This window comes from Mastigoproctus giganteus, chromosome 3, assembly GCF_048544385.1.
Source record: "Mastigoproctus giganteus isolate SK-2022 chromosome 3, ASM4854438v1, whole genome shotgun sequence".
Lineage (NCBI taxonomy): Eukaryota > Metazoa > Arthropoda > Arachnida > Uropygi > Thelyphonidae > Mastigoproctus > Mastigoproctus giganteus.
In genome coordinates this window covers 12,649,882-12,665,237 of record NC_143577.1, presented here as the reverse complement: position 1 = coordinate 12,665,237, position 15,356 = coordinate 12,649,882, and the positions used below count along the sequence as shown (strand labels likewise).

The window sequence follows — 15,356 nt, the reverse complement described above, 5'->3', positions numbered from 1 at the left end:
AACAAAAAAATTATTCAATTTTGGCTTTGTAAGTTCAAATCAGTCAACTGAGGTCAACAGATGTGATCCAGTTTTCAAAGCTATTTTTGTGCTACCATCTGTTTTAAACTGTGTATACAGTTAGTTGGAAACATAGTTAAGAAATGGTTGCACATACCAGCAAAATTTCAAGACAATTCTTAACATAACTTAATAATTACATTGATAGTTAATAATTTTGAAGGCTGCTTCTCACAGTTACATTGTTTGATCAGCTTTCAGAATGTAATTTACATGTGTACCCCCACATATGAAAAATGTAGAACTATGGACATATTCCAGGAAGGATTAAACTCTTAACTTTTTTAACTCTTATTAACTTTAGGTTTATATGGTCAGTCACTTGGAGGAATACATTAATACTTGATCAGATTTTGTTTATTGCACATAGCTTTAAATATTTTTAAACAGTTTAAACTCCACTTTAAACAGTTCTACTGCCACAAAAAAGAGAGAGAGAAAAGAAGTCCTACTTTTTCATAGTTTTGATAATTATATTCTTATGATTATTTGACATTAATATCACAAATTTTGTTGCTTTTTTCTACCTCAGCAAAGTTTTTCAGTTGGAGTAGCTGTTTTAGTGTTAAGAAAGAGAAAAAAAAAAAAAAATACTTTTACCGTTCCTTAATCAATCTTCACAAGACTTCACCATTCCAGCATATCAAACATTATTAATTTGGCCACTTATTATATGGAAAGATATAAAACACTTTGGGCTGAAGCTACTGCCAATACCTGATCATCTTTTTAGTGTGCACATCTTCATTGCATCCTTTCAGATTTAACTTTTGTACATAGCCCTTTCATGGGTGAGTTTCCTGAACATTAGCAGGGTTCAAATAGTGAATTTCTGAGAGCAGCAGGTTCTGTACAGCAAGTTTTTTCATGGAATTTTGAAATTTTGTAAAAACAAAAAACCTTCTAACTAAATGCTTTAAAATATTGATTTGTTCTCATTTAGACTTTTATCTAGAATGAAACTAGGAATAAAATTATCAAAAATAAAATAAGAATTATAAATAAAAACCTATATTTTTTATGCAATATTATGCTCTGTGTCTGTCTATAATTTAATTTGAGTTTTTTTTTGTAAGTTCAAGTCATGTATCTGAGATCAGCAGGTCCACTCCTGTTTCTAACATTCATCTGCCATCTGTTATATACTGAGTGGCTACTTCATTAGATACACCCACCATTTTCATTAAATGGTGAGTGTATTGCATGCCTTTACAAAGATATATAATAATGTATTTGTTGTCTATATATGCGTGTGTATTTGTTGTCTATATATGTGTGTGTATTTGTTGTCTATATATGCGTGTGTATGTTTGCAAGAATGGGCATGCCGAATGTGCTGAATTCATATTTCAAACTACAGCCCTGCTGGGATTTTCATGTATGACTGTGTCTTGGGTATATCTAGATTGGCCCAATAACTAAATAATGGCCAGCCAGTGGTGATACAGTGTTCAGAAGTAGCTTGTTGGTAGAAGAGGGTAGTGGAGGCTAATAGAAAGCATACAGTTAGTCAAATACCAACCCAGTGTAACAATGGTAATTAAAGATGCATCTCAGAATGCACAACTGCCATATCTTGTCGTAGATTGCATATCACATCTGAAAAGCAAACCAGGTTCAAGTCCTCTCAGAAAGAACAAGATATATGGTGTTTTTCCAATTCTCCACAGCAAAGGATGGCTTGATCTGACAAATCTTGGTTCCTGTTGATAGCAAGTTCTAGATAGGCTGCCAGAACGGGTCATGGGTCTTGTCAGCGATATACAGGAATTTTGCTAGCAGGGATAAGGAGGTGATTATCTCCTTGTATAAGGCAATAGTCAGGCTACACCTTGAGTACTGTGTAGAGGTTTGAAGGCCTCATTTTAGGAAGGATGTAGAGTTGCTAGAGCTAGTACAGAGAAGTGCAGCAAGACTGGTGAGGGGGAACAAAGTAGTGCTCTTACCAAGAAAAGCTTAAGTTCTGCAAATTGCTACATCTGAAGACTAGGTACCTGCAAGGTGACCTGATTGAGGTGTATAAGGCCTTGAATGACTTGAGCAGGCTCAATGCTGATTGATGGAATTCTTCCTCTAGATCAAATTTTGAACCTGAGGGGGCATAAACTCAAAGATAGTTGTAGAATAGATGTACGGAAATTTGCCTTTAGCCAGCAGGTAGTTGATTTCTGGAACAAACTTCCATCTGTCATTGTGGAAGTTGATAGCATAAATGAATTCAAGGCAGAACTAGACCAAAATTTGGAATGAATGGATGGGTGAAAACCCAACCATTTATTCTTTTTTTTTTTCTTTTTTTCTTTTGGCTGATGCTGTATGAGCTTACTTCTTGCATCATTTCCCTCTGCTAATATGGTTAAAACAGCATTAGTGCATGCACACTTAGCCCCTTGAACCCAGTGGTATAACATTGGATTGTTGCAGGGTTATCTGAAAATTGTATATGGCCCAGGTGCATCATTTTATGGCTGCAGATTCATCCATCTGCAAATGGGTTCTTCCCATCCCAGAGGATAATGCACCATGTCAAAAGGCCAGTATTGTACAGAACTAGTTCCAGGAATATGACTGTGAATTCAGCCTACTGTGGTGGCCTACCTAGTTACCAGATTCTAATTCCATTGAGCATCTGTGGGATGAGATGGAGTGAACTCTTCAGAATACAGATCCAGAACCATGCAATTTGCAATGAGAATCAGTTGAACTGGCATGGACCAGTGTTCCCTTTGGCACACTTTTGAGAACTTGAGTCTGTTCAATGATAATTTATTACTTACACCTACTTAACAGGTGAGCCTGCTCACTGTTAGGTAGGTGTACGTAATAAAGTGGTTATCCAGTATAAACTGTCTTAAATTTTAAGTGATTATTTTATCATGTTATATCATATTATTTTAAATGATCTATAGCATAACCCATATCTATATGTGTGTGTAGCGTGTCTGTAGAAATTTTTGTTCTTGGGCTGACTTGCATGTGGTGTGGGCTGAAAAAAATCAGAAAAACTTAGATGGGGGAAACAAATCTATCCTTACACCTTACTACAGCCTGTATTGAAATGGACTTTAAAAAATGCTCCAGTCAATAGTACTTAAACCCAGATCTCTCCAAATAAGTGAGAAGTGGTAAAACCACTATGCTGTCATGAAGGACTGTGTTTACAATTAGTTAAGAGATGGTAGCATGTAGTGAGAAAATTAAGATATTTCTTATATTAATGGACACATTGAAGTAGCTTTCAAAACATAGACTTGCATATATACTCCTCAGAGCCCTTGCATGAAAAATGTAAGACTATAGATGTACTCTAGAAAGAATTAACTATCTTTGTAACTAGATTCCTCCAGGTGGCTGATTGTGTTAATCAGCCACCTGGAGGAATTCATGTACATGTATATCTAAGTATATTCTTCTTGATCAGATTTTGTTTATTTCAAATAGTTATATTTTTAAACAATGGCAGCTTGTTTCTGTTGCAGGAAATAGAAGTAAGGAGCATCATTTCCAAGTTAACCGAAGAAACTGAGAAGGTTAATGTGAATATAATCAGTGAAGTCTGCACTTTGACTCTGTTAAATAACTGAATAAATTACAAAGCCAAGTGTGGAGGGTTACAGCCTGTTATTCTACAGACAGTTTAACCCGATTTGCATTCCTTGTCCAGTGGCAATATATTCCATTCATTCTCATTATGATCATTGAGAGAAAAATTTTTTATGACCATACATTATGCATTATGGACCAGTGCCAAATCATTCCTTTTACCCTCACCTTCACTTAGGTCTAATATCATTCTCTCAAATTATTTAAATAGTTTCAAAGTGCTAACCAATCGATACTGAAACCTTATTCCAAAAATTGGATTTGAGGTTGCTGAGCATTTGATGCTGTCCCTGTGAGATTTTTAAAATGACAATGTATTTTTTATAAAAATACTTTTTATGTTCTTAAATGAAAGAAAAGCAATGATGGCTGTATGTTTCTGGTAACTTAGAAATATTTTATGAAAAAGGTTTTTTTTTTTTTTGTGCTTTCATGCTAAGGTACAAATTGAAAGTTTAATATATTATAGCATGTTTTGCAAAAATGCTACCACACTTTGAGCTTTCTTGAAGAAAAGTTTATCATTGCATTGTTGGAGTGTTCTGCATGTGGAATCATGTAGAAATTCCTAATATTAATTTTGGTAGTGGGAAATGATGCAATGACATAAAATGATTCAGCATCAGTCAAGAGAAGAGAAAAAAATTTGTTAATTTCTTCTCTAATAATTTGCCTAATCCTTCATTAAATTGGCTCAAACTACCCATTTCCACGATGGATAGTGGAAATGGATAATATGAACCCACTGTCACTATCCATACAATCAATTACTGTCTGGCTGAAAGCAAATTTTCACAGACCTCCATCCTTTTTCAGTTTAATTTAAATTTATTTCCCCCTTGCATGCATCCTGTGAGAAAGAGAATGCTGTCAGTATTCAGTTTACTCAATTCATTTAATGCCTTACACATTTCAATTAGATTTCCTTACAAGTGCCTAGGTTCCAGATCTTGTAATTTGCAGAACTGAGGTCTTTCTTGATAAGGGTACTGCTGACTAATCTTGTTACTTTTCTTTGCACCCATTCCAGTCGATGCACATCCTTTCTAAAATGAGGTTCCAGAAGACCTGCATGCAGTACTCACGATTTAGTATATCCATTGCCTTATCATGAATGGATTATAGAGTTATTGCCATTGTGCTCTGACATGCATTCACAAAATGCTGAGTGGCCTACACAATTTTCATGCATATAGAAGACATCTTTACTCTCTCAAATATCATTGTAATATGGGGTACCACTTTCTTGCTTTAAGGTCTTCATTGTCGCATATTTCCTCAAGCAAAATTCAAGAAAACAACACGACTTGTACAGTCACACCTGTTTTTGTTTTGTTAAGTTAGAACAATCTGACAAGATTGCAGGAGTTGATCCAAACTCATACCAATAATACCTACTGTTTCTTCATTAATTGATAGAAATTAACAGCATTCCTGTTTTCACCTAATTTTCATATCTATTCAGTTTGAAGTTTATTTTTTTGTAGTTCCCTCTCTAACATCTCTATCTTCCCACAAAACTAGACTTGTCAAGATTTTTTTTAGGATGCAATGTGATTTAAATGCTATGTATACAGGTGACCCCCACTTAATGTTGATAATTCGTTCCAAAAAAACACAGCGCTAAGTGCGCGCTACGCGAGCGTCGCATTCCCATAAGGTAGCATATGTATGTGTGAGTTGGGTCGGTGCCATAGGATATTTCCTAATCAATAATAAACAGTAGTGAAAAGATGCACAAATGTTGGTCAAAATATTCAAACATTCGTATATATAAAATATTCTGCATTACATATGTATATCGTTATGTGGTAACTACTTAAGTATCAAAATTAAAATCGTGAATTTTATTGATCTAAATTGATTTTAATTGATTTAATTTAATTGATGAATTTAATCATGAAAAATGTGTTGATTTTGGGTTGTACTTTGGCCCTCTTCCTTGTAAACTAAAAAGGGTTTTAATTTTAAATCCCCCACAGTGTTACCACCCAACAGTATAGTCAACTGATCCTTCTCCACTTTGAAACCTGGCGTGTTTTTTTCTTCTTTCAATATGAAATTTCTTTTAGGCATTCGTTTCCAAAAACATCTTGCTTCATCTTTGTTAAAAATTTGTTGAGAAGTATAACACATAATGCCCCTCTTCAATAATTTTAAAAAGTTCTGGTTTGAAAGTTTCGGCTCCTTGATCTGCACTTGCGGTTTCTCCCTGGATTTTAAATCTATTCAACTAGCCCTTACTAGTTTTAAATGGTTCCACATTTTTTTTTTTTTTTAGGTGAGTTTTCTTCAGATCATCATATAGGCAAATCTCTCTCTCTCTTTTTTTTTTTTTTTTAATAATATTTAACTTAACTGAATTCTGCATTGGATATTATCTTCAATAAAATTAGTTAAAAGTCTCTCCATTTCAATCCTAATAGCCAGCCTAGCCCTAGTTGCTTGCAGTGGAACAGCTCTTTCCCGCTGTTAAAATTAATTCTTTATTTTTTATAATTGTTCTTAGAGTTAAACTTGACAGTCCTAAATTATGGCACACATCCGCTTGTCGTTGACCGGAATTGATTCGCTTCAAAACATCTAATTTAATTTTCAAATTCAGTCTTTTTCTTACATTTGTAGTCTTCATACTACATCCAGACGTTGCTTTTTCATTATCTGCCATTACTAACTCTTTGAAAATGTAACTGCATTGGTTGCATTAATTATGATACAATGTTCGAGTAAACTGTTCGTTATGCACAATGTCGAATACTGTGCGGAGTGATGACTAGACTTCCAATAAATGCATATAACACAAATATTACAAGCAATATACTTGATCATTTTTTAAAATGTTGATCTCAACATTTTAACATTTGTTAAATCTCAACAACAACTACGTAACAAGTCGCTGTACTGCAATTAAATTAGCATGCGAGAAAATTTCACTGAATGGGGGAAAATTTCTCAAGTCAGCATGGGAAACATTTTAATGCCGCTTTGCTATTCATTTTCAAGCTATTAACTCCATCAAATGAAACAATTTCGTTAAATATACCAAAAATTTAATCTGTAAAAGAGCATTATAGTGATTTGTGACAGTGTTATAGTCAGATACGGGTTATAATATTATAAGAACAGCGTTATGGTGAATCAGCATAAAGCGAACCGCATTATAACGAGGGCCTGCTGTATAACATTACCCGGTACATCATCTGATGGATTTCGTCACTAATTTTGCACACACTGCCAACGCCTCTGTTATATTCTCTTCTTGCAGTGCACTATCTCATTTTCTACTGATGCCTTTCTGCACGTTTTATACATGCCTTCTGTATTAAATTCTCATCTAATGCCTTTCTGCCCGTTTTATACATGCCTTCTGCATTAATTCTGTTTTGTGACTGTTTGAGATCCAAACTTTCACTTTCCCAAATTGTATATCCACTTCATTTTCAAATTTCCAGCACCATTTTAATACTTCCTTGTATTTCTCAAAAGACAATTCTGCTGTTGTCTCATCTACATTGTCAGCAACACCTGTTATTTGCTGAATAATATGGAATGCAAATCCCAACACTTCGATGTTAAAGTGTAGTAGCATATTTATGAAACATCTTGTGTTAATATAAAAATTTCTTTGTTGAACTAAAGTAGGAATTGTACTAAAAATTTTTATTGTACATATCTTTGTATGTGCTTGAAGTAACCTGACAACTCTTCTGTGTTCTTAATCATTTTGCATATTGTTTTGTAAGTTATTTATTTGTTCAAGACTAATCAAGGAATTGATAGTCAAATTATGTATTTAATTTGAAATGTTATGCATGGAAGCCTGTAAATCTGTCCGTTGTATATCTTTAAGCTTTTTTGTTAGCCTCAATGTTTTTTTATTTAATCATATGTTTTATATCAGAATAAACATGAAATATTGTTGTTTCTCATCTTTAACTGGTGTCCATAATTTTGTATTCGTGCATTTTAGCTATCTAATGATTGAACTAAATTTAAATCAAATATGCTACAAACTGCATATATAAAATGTTAGAAATGATTTTAATAATTTACTATTTATTAGCACAAATGATTCTAAAGATTGAAATAGGGAAACTGTTCTGGTAAATTATCTTATGAATCACAGTCGTTAATTTTTTTTTATTATAAAAAATTAAGTATTGGAACAACTGAAAGGTAAATTATACCAATACTAAGGAAAATATTACAGAAACTGGAGATTAAAAGTTTGTAAAGTAAACATATGTCAGTTGGTGATTCTGAATGTTAGAAATAGTATTAGCCATACAGCTTAAAGAAGCCACAGGCTTTTGCTGTGCAAGGACAAAACAAAAGTAGATAAAATACAAAATACACACTTCTCTCCTCATGTGGGTAAGTATCTAGTTCACCCTTGAATTTCTACAAACTCAGCATCAACTATCTCCAAAGGAAACGTGTTCCAGTAATCAACAACTCTGGCTAACAGAAAATTTCCTACGATCTAGCTTAGATCTCTTCACCCGTAATTTGAATTTATGGTCCCTAGTTCTGGAATGGTGAAAATTCTTTCATTCCCATCTCAGAACCTTATAAACTTCAATCAGGTTTCCTCTAAGGTGCCTGGTTGCCGAGCTAGCCAACATAATTGAAGGCTCATATGGCTGCCCTTTTTGCCGACCTGAACACAGTATTCCATGTGTTGTCAAATTACCTTATACACTAGGATTATGACCTTCCTATTTCTACATGATATTGTTTGATTAATGACTGATAGAACAGTGTGGGCTGCCAGTGTACACTGCTCTGCTTGTGTCGTAACACCCACATCCCTGTTAATTCGACTCCACCAAATATATGTTATTTTAGGATTACTGTTTCCAGTATGGGACATTGCATTAAACAGCTACCGCTTTTCTGACCATTCTTGAAGCCTGTTTAGTCATCCTAAACGATTGCTGCTTGGCACTGATCATTAACAACTCCCAATATTTACGTTGTCTGAAAGTTTTGACATCACATCCTTTGTCAATGTTCATGAAAATCAGAAACAAGAGTGGATCACTTGGCACTACACCATTCTGAGGAATATCCATTAATCACAACCTTCTGCCCTGCAGCCACCCAGAAATCCATCTTGGAATCTTTCAATAATCCTAACATGTTCCAGCTTATACAGTAGCCTCTCATGAGGGACTGAGTCAAATGCTTTGCCAAATAAACTCAAATTGTTCCCTACATCCAGCTCATGAATAACTTTGTCAAAATAGCCTGTTAAGTTAGCTAAACATGATTTCCATTATCATAACCATGTGTGTCATTGCCATACCTGTCTAAATGTTCCTGGATTCCACTTTTAATTATTGCCTCATTTACCTTATTTAAGTCAGACTGACTGGTCTGTAGTTACTAACTTCACTCTTACAACAGCTTTTATGTATTGGTGATACACTGGTACCATTCCAGTCCAAAGATGCCCTCATAATTAACCTCAGTGGTTCAATACACTCCTTGGTGGCATCCCTCAAAAATTATTGGTTAATTAATGCTGGATATGCCATCAACTTGATCCTTACTTAACTTGCCCTTGTGGGTAGCACAGTTGGTACGATCGCTGTATTCCCCACGTCGATGACAGCCAGAATTTTTATGGGCTACATTGTGAAATTTTTATTTTGCAATGTAGCTGAGTTAAGTTGATCTCAGGTGTGAGGGTAGTATGGTTTTTCATCCAACAGAAAATCGACTTCAGAAGACCCAATTGACAGACAATATACATGGAACAGTGTGGCCTTGGTTACTGATGCTCCTAAAACCCAGGAACAACAACTTGACTTTATGCTCGAATTTTTTTCTGATAAACTATATAATTTCGAAATCACTAAATGTCACTGCCGCCTCAGAATGAGAATTTTCTCAGTAAAGACCCATGCTAGGTACCTATTCAATACATCAGCTAGGAATTTGACTTTCTCACACCCATTACCGAAGTGTCTGATCAAATTCGTTTTCTTTGTATTCACAAATTTGAAAATTTTTTTCAGTCTTAGTGATTTCTCTTTAGTCTCCCTAACATTATCTATGGTACTGTTACAGATCAACTTGTAGATATTGGAAGCTGTAATTTTCATGACTATTAGACTGGCCAGCTCCCTATTCGTCCACTTTCAATCCTCATGCTATGTTTTTTTAATGGTATACATGCGTTCATGTCTTCCGTGATTATTGCTTTGAAAGTATTCCATGATTCTAATGTATTCGCCCTGTCTCTGCAATCTGCTTAATTGATAGATGTAATGCAGTGATTTAAACTGTCATAGTCCCCTTTCTTGAAATTAAAACACGTATCTTTGCCTTTAACTAATGCAGCATCTTTCTTTATTTTCCAACTAACGACTGCGTAATCACCTGTCAGTGATTGCTGCACTTTAAACCATGCGATACATCTGATTTGAAATAATGAAGTCAAGAATATTTTCACCTCTATTTTCTATAATGTGCTGGAGCAAATAATAATCGTCTGCATGTACTAGGGAAGACATAAACAGTTCTGGCCTTTGCAGATAGCACAGTGTAGAATTGCCCTTCCCACATTGGGCAAAAAGACCTGAGTTTTAATCCCGTCTATGATACGATGAATTTTTAAGGACTTTTTTCACAAATTCGACAGCCTCGGGCAAAGGAGGGTAACAGCCTTCCCTTACTGGAGGCTGTCGAACTCCCCTCGAGTTTCCGAAGGAGGTTTTTCCTCAGAAACTGGTTTTTCGCCCAGCAAACAGTAAATCGACTACACACACTCAATTAACAGATATATACTGCTCGACAAAACTAATAGAACAAAATGTTTTTGATCAATATTTTATTGTGAACAGTGTAGCCGAAGGCGAATATTTGATATAGGCATCCTGGAATGCAAATTCTGAGTATCCAATAGAACCCCAGGGGCTCACATCTGGTGAGTATGACTTGGCACACCCAGGGTTCTGTGCTGGATGTCAATCTTTTGGTGATTCCCTGCTACTTTTCTCTCTCTCAGGGTAAATTTTTTTTTTTCGGATGGTGCAGCATAAGCCTCAGGATTCCTTGCACCATGTGGCTGCCGAGTGGGTAAAGTACCTGCCTGGCAACCCAAAGGTCGCGGGTTCGATTCCCGCCTCGGGCTTGGATCAAAGTACTGCAAAAACCTTGGGAGGTGCAATATGGCCACAGAAGCCGATGCGCCAACAACTACCAAATCAAAGAAAAAAAAAAAAAAAAAAAAATCACCATGTGGCTAATAAAAATAAAATAAAATCGATCCACTACCTTACAGAGCAGCAAATTATTCATTTATTATTATTATTATTAGCCATATGGTGCAAGGAAGCCTGAGGCTTAAGCTGCACCGGCGAATAAAAAAAAAAAAAAAAGTTACCCTGAGAGAGAGAGAGAGAGAGAGAGTTAGAAGTAAAAGGTAATCACAAAGAAAGAGAAAAATGATGATATCCAGCTCAGGACCTTGGGTGTGCCAAGCCCATACTCACCACATGTGAGTCCCTGGGGTTAAATGCGTATAAAAGCACTGGTTACAACCATATCACTCCATTTCCGTTTTTTTAGCTTGCTCATTGGGACAGCCACATCTCCAGTACTCATACTCAGGATGGCAAGTCCTGGATATCATCATTTTCCTCTTTCTTGGTGATTCTCTTCTCTCTCTCTCTCTGGGTAACTGAGGGATTTTTTTTTTTTTTTTTTTTTGGCTGGTGCAGCAAAAGCCCCGGCTTCCTTGCACCATATGTCCTGCACGAATTTTATCACTGCCTTAGACAGACTTTGCATTGTTGCGATTAATTTTGCATAGTGTAGTGAACAGCATTAAAAATTTTGTGAAGATGGGCCAACTTCACTGTTTAGGTGATCCCGTAAAAACTCAGTTGGGTTTAAGTCAGGCGATTGGGGTGGGCACAAAAAACCAAACAAAACTATTATTTTAAGCCCACCCAGAGGCGGATCAAGCCAAGTGGGGGCCCCTTTTCCGAATTACGAGTTATCTTACAAAAAAATCTCATTATGAAAAATAGCGGCCTGTCAGGGCAATTTGCTTTTAAACAAAAAAAAATTACAAACCTCAAATTTTTATTTTATATGTAGCCCTCTTTCCACATATCATAAATCGTATTTAAATTTAAATCAAATTATTATTTTGGGAGGGATCGATTTTTTTGTGTAATTAAAAAATATATATTTACTTAATTTGGGCCTATTTATGCTATACTAGTTTCATCCCCTAATGTCCAGTTAAAAGTTAGAATCCCGCCAAAACTCAAATAAATTCCCTTCAATAGCTCAAATAATACCGCGTTATAGGAGGGTTGATTGTATACAAAAAAACATAATTTTCCTCGAATCCTAATGAAAAGACATTTTAAGACATCGGGGCCCCATGGTATTCCGGGCCCTACGGGGCCGCTTAGTCCGCTTAATCCGCCTCTGAGCCCACCCAAATAATTAAATTCACTTGCTGTGCACTGTGTATTATGTCTATAAATTGCGCGTGTTCTCTGGTCGATTTGCCTGTTTTGCTGGACGAAAAACCCGAGTTGCTGGGGGAAACAATCTTGCTATCTACGCCTGAGACCGACTAACTCAGCCACGGAATAAAAAAAAAAAAAAAAAACATTAAAATTTCTCCCGTCATCGACTTAATTCGAACCCGGGCCTTTTCCATGCGATGTGGGGAGGATGGTGACGATACCACTGGGCTATACGTGTAGACGGGTGTGCACATAATTTGCAATATGCCCTCCTGTTGTCTAGTTGCTAGAAAGTCCCTGCACAGCTGAGACCTGTGCTTCTAATATTGTTTGTTGTAATATAAAATTTCTTTCACAAAGTTGAAGTCCAGACCATATTGTCTTATGTTCAAGAATATTTTTATAACCTTCTTTTCTTAAAATCCCTTCAATTCTGACGATTTCACCCACTCCAGACAAAATAGAAGCAACCACAGATCATGATGGACCACTATGCTTGACTGTAGGAACTAAACAACGTACTGGCACTATTTATTATTATTTTTTTATTTTATTTTTAATGGTCTCACATAAACTATGCTTGAATCCAAAATTTAAAATTTGGATCCATCCGTTCACAGTACGTTTTTCCATTCTTCAGTTGTCCAATGTCGAAATAATATTAGCCCAAGCTATCATTATTTTTCTTTGGATTTTCTTGTTTTAATAAGTGTTTTGGACCGCTATGTTCCCATGAATTCCTGCTTGTTTAAGATGAAATTGCGCAGTGGATGTAGATATGGGAGTTTCTCTGTTGCTACTAACCTCAGCTCGGATTTCAAGTGCAGTAAGTTGTCGATTGCATTTAGGAATCAGTGTTGTGGTCTTATATTGTTCTTCCGTTGATAGTCTGCCAGTCTCCTTGAATCGTCGAATGGAGTTTGTATTCCTTTAAATAAAACACTTAATTTGTTGCTAATACTTCTTTAGAACTTTCTTTATACAGAGCTATAATAGCACTTCGTTTTTCAACACTCAGTTCCTTATTGTTTACATGTTTATCAAGAAACGCACCAAACAACCTTTTTGAATGACGGGTGCTCGATATTATAATTTACAGCTCTCTCTCTCTCTACTCCTCAATTTATATTATCGCAAAACACCTACAATCTTCTACAATATTGAAACAAATTTTAACGGAGAGAAGCAAAGTTCACGTTTCAGCAAATAATTGTATCTGGTTAGTATGGGCTTGGCACACCCAGGGTCCTGAGCTGGATATTAACCCCAGGGGCTCACATCTGATGAGTATGGGTTTGAGACACCCAGGGTCCTGAGCTGGATATCATCATTTATCTCTTTCTTGGTGATTTCCTCTCTCTCTCTCTCTCTCTCTCTCTCTCTCTCTCTCTCTCTCTCTCTCTCTCAGGGTAACTCGGAAATTTTTTTTAGCTGGTGCAGCATAAGCCTCAGGCTTCCTTGCACTATATGGCTAGTAATAATAATAATAATAATAATCTTTTTGGTGATTCCCTCCTACTTCTGATTCTCTCTCTCTCTCTCTGGTTTTTTTTTTTTTTTTTTTTTTTTTGGCTCGTGCAGCATAAGCCTCCAGCTTCCTTGCACCATATGGTTAAGAAAAATGATAACGTATTTCCAAACTTTTAGGCGGGGCTGTACTTATCGATGCTGTTTCCACAGAATTGTATTTTAGAAAAAATAAGATTATATTGAATCCATCCAGAGTGTTTGCACGGGGGGGGGAGAGAATATAAACTTCAGGGGTACACGTACTGGGGGAATAATGTAAACTTCGGGGGTGGGGTACATGTAGAATATGTGTATATTTTTTATTATTATTTAATATTTACAACATATGTATATGTTGCAAACAAATCTGTATCTATGAATGTTATAATAAGAAAATTTGAGAAAACAAAATATGAAACAAAAGGAAATATTTCTTATTTAACATTAAATACTAATAGTCAGTTCACAAAAACCACATTACTGACAATAATCAGTTTAATAATATGAAAATTACCGTTGAATTAATAGAAGTCGTTAGAAGAATTTAAAAAGGATAGGTGGAACAGGACCAGGGTATGTCTGCCAGGGGCAAAGGTTGATGACGTTGTAGAGCGAATATCATCTTTTAAGGGCACAAAAGGTGATATAGTTGTACACGTTGGCACTAATGATATTAAGAGTAGGAGACCGGCAGAATTACTTAACAAGTACAGGTCACTGTTGAACAAAAGCCGAGAATTAGGGTTGAATTTGAAAGTGTCTGCAATTCTGCCCAGACATGATAGGAGGGAGTATATGATGAGAACCTTGTCTATCAATTCGGCCCTGGAAAGATTGTGCAAGGCTCAAGGAGCAGAATTTTTTTCAGCCTGGACTGTACTTGTGAACAGGAGAGATTGCTTCTACAGGGATGGGATACACTTAAATAGAAAGGGTGCAAGAATGTTTGCTGATGCTATCGAGGCAGTGTTAGGTGGGTCGGAAAACTGCTAGCTTGGGGGGAGACAAAGACCAATAGATTGACAGTAGCCACTGGCAGAGGTGAAAGAGATTCTTGCACTGCTTCTATTAGGCCTGACGTAGCCGAGTGGTCAGGAGTGAGAGTGTATAGCACGCGTTCCTTGAGTAGACCGGGGTTCAAGCCTGTGACCACTAAATACGATAAATATTTGTATTGACGATTTATTGTAAACTCTACTGACTTTGTTGTCGTGCTGGAGTATAAACTGAAAATTTATTTTTATTTTATTTATTTAGAATGAGCAGAAGCCTGAAAAACAAGATGCATGATATTTCAGAGACTGCTGGGAGCCATTGCGGTACAAGTAAACACATGGGTTGTGTTAGGGTAGCTAAGAATAGAAACAGGTGCAGGTATACTTGCGTGTACACCAATGCTAGGAGTTTCGTAAATAAATTTGATGAATTTGAGGTATTGCTCAAAACATCAAAAGCAGATATTGTTGGGATATCAGAGATGTGGTGTCACACAGATATAAGGAATGCAGAACTGGAATTTGGGGAGTACAACGTCTACAGAAAGGATAGACAGGATAGGAAGGGGGGAGGGGTTATGCTATTAGTTAAGAAACACATAAAAACCAAGGAAGTGAAGCCAGTCGACATCGCTGAACAGTGCAGTGTCGAGTCAGTTTGGTGTGACATAAGCATTGGGAGATCAAAATTGAG

General features: G+C 36.1%; 1 protein-coding gene across 1 annotated transcript in view; it reads left to right on the top strand.

The window, feature by feature from the left end:
* Positions 1–3,953, top strand: part of LOC150087723 (tumor protein p73-like) — a 104,342-nt gene extending 100,389 nt beyond the window's left edge. Inside the window, exons 12-13 of the mRNA XM_090369920.1 lie at positions 3,540–3,557; positions 3,875–3,953. Coding sequence (XP_090226046.1) covers positions 3,540–3,546 — 7 coding nt within the window. The 3' untranslated portion in view covers positions 3,547–3,557; positions 3,875–3,953. The remainder of the gene's footprint in view (positions 1–3,539; positions 3,558–3,874) is intronic.
* Positions 3,954–15,356: the final 11,403 nt, after the last annotated feature.